Source organism: Scomber japonicus, chromosome 24 (genome assembly GCF_027409825.1).
Source record: "Scomber japonicus isolate fScoJap1 chromosome 24, fScoJap1.pri, whole genome shotgun sequence".
In the NCBI taxonomy this organism is placed as follows: Eukaryota; Metazoa; Chordata; class Actinopteri; order Scombriformes; family Scombridae; genus Scomber; species Scomber japonicus.
In genome coordinates, this window is record NC_070601.1 from 492,495 (window position 1) to 494,412 (window position 1,918).

At 41.1% G+C, this 1,918-nt stretch overlaps 1 protein-coding gene across 1 annotated transcript in view; it reads left to right on the plus strand.

The window, feature by feature from the left end:
* The window catches only part of cdk15 (cyclin-dependent kinase 15), a 12,856-nt gene continuing 10,938 nt past the window's right edge, over positions 1–1,918 (plus strand). The window contains exons 1-3 of the mRNA XM_053314525.1: positions 1–57; positions 887–1,033; positions 1,877–1,918. The exon at positions 1,877–1,918 is cut by the window's right edge and continues 53 nt beyond it. Of these exons, the coding sequence (XP_053170500.1) occupies positions 1–57; positions 887–1,033; positions 1,877–1,918 (246 nt within the window). The remainder of the gene's footprint in view (positions 58–886; positions 1,034–1,876) is intronic.

The following is a 1,918-nucleotide window of genomic DNA, read 5'->3' on the forward strand; positions in this document are numbered from 1 at the left end:
ATGAAGGAGCTCAACTTCAGAAAAAGCAGGAGCTCGACTTCTCTCCCACCTGCAGAGGTATGACGTCAGCGCTGACACTCCCAGCTGTTCAAGATGCTTTAAAAACCCCAAACTCAAAACTGTGTGTCCCCTTCATCAGTTCATAGTTCCTGCTTCCTGTTAAACAGATTGTCACTTTGCTTGTTTTTTATTTTTATTTTTTTTAAGTGAATCTTTTTACAGTGTTTCCCCTGATTGTATTAGTCATGGTGCATCCCATAATCACAACATTTGAGAGTTAACTACCTGGCTCAGTCCTGGCTTTAGATTTAAAAGTTATCATTTTTTGCAGCGTCCTCTTTTTTCACTGCATTTATCCATATCTAATTTTTTACAGTGTATTCCTAGGTCTTTGCTATTGCTCCATTTTATACTTGTTTTTACTTTTTTACAGTACACTACCACTGGCTGCTTTACCCTGATCTTCATCTTTTACAGTGTATCACATTATGTTCTTCTTTTAATACTTTACGGTGGTCTTCATTTTTTACAGTGTATCCTATTGACATATATTTTTAAATTTAGTTTTTACCATTTTTCTTGTTTTTTTTTTAAACAGCGTATTCCCTGGTCTTTATTTTTTACAGTGGAGCCCATTCAGCAGGGGGGGGGGAGCAGTAAGAAACAAAAGTACACTGTAAAACACTTGCAAGAGGTTAAAGCTGATTTAAAAAGCACACTGTAAAAAATGAGTGTTAAAAAAGAAGTCTATAAAATGAAATACATTTAAAAATACCTCAAATAAAATAAGTCCATTAAATGATTTGACAAAACTTATAAAATAATTGAGTAAACTTCTGCTGCTTCGGTCATCAGCTGATTGGGGTTTTGTCTCTCGTGTCTCCAGTCGGATGCGCACCAGTTCAGCTCGTCCCCCTCCGGATCGCAGCCTCACTGGTTCCAGACTCTGCAGGTCCGACGCTTTCGGGTGCAGCGAGGACGAAGCAACAGCGACCCGCTGAGAGGGAACAGCCAACCGGACGAGTTCACCTGGGTCAGCTGACTCACCTGTCAATCATTTAACACATGACTACACACACTGCTTTTTTTAACATCCTGCGTCCTTTTAGTTTAGCTGAAGGACAGAAGGAAGGATAGAAGGAGGTGAGGAAGGACAGAAGGAGGTTAGGAAGGATAGAAGGAGGTTAGGAAGGATAGAAGGAAGCTGACTCACCTGTCAATCATTTAACACATGACTACACACACTGCTTGTTTTAACATCCTGCATCCTTTTAGTTTAGCTGAAGGACAGAAGGAAGGATAGAAGGAAGGATAGAAGGAAGGATAGAAGGAGGTGAGGAAGGATAGAAGGAAGGATAGAAGGAGGTTAGGAAGGACAGAAGGAAGGACAGAAGGAAGGATAGAAGGAGGTTAGGAAGGATAGAAGGAGGTGAGGAAGGACAGAAGGAGGTTAGGAAGGATAGAAGGAGGTTAGGAAGGATAGAAGGAAGGATAGAAGGAGGTTAGGAAGGACAGAAGGAAGGACAGAACGAAGGATAGAAGGAGGTTAGGAAGGATAGAAGGAGGTGAGGAGGGACAGAAGGAGGTTAGGAAGGATAGAAGGAGGTTATGAAGGACAGAAGGAAGGATAGAAGGAGGTTAGGAAGGATAGAAGGAGGTGAGGAAGGATAGAAGGAAGGATATAAGGAGGTGAGGAAGGACGGAAGGAAGGATAATTCATTGACACATGAAGAATGAATGACTGAATGATGATGTAATGATGATGTAATGATGTAATGATTATTGACACATGAATGAATGAATGATGATGTAATGATGATGTAATGATGATGTAATGATGATGTAATGATCATTGATCCGTGTGCTGTCCAATCAGAACTCGGGTCTCCGGTTCGGGACGGCGAACTCGTACCTGAGT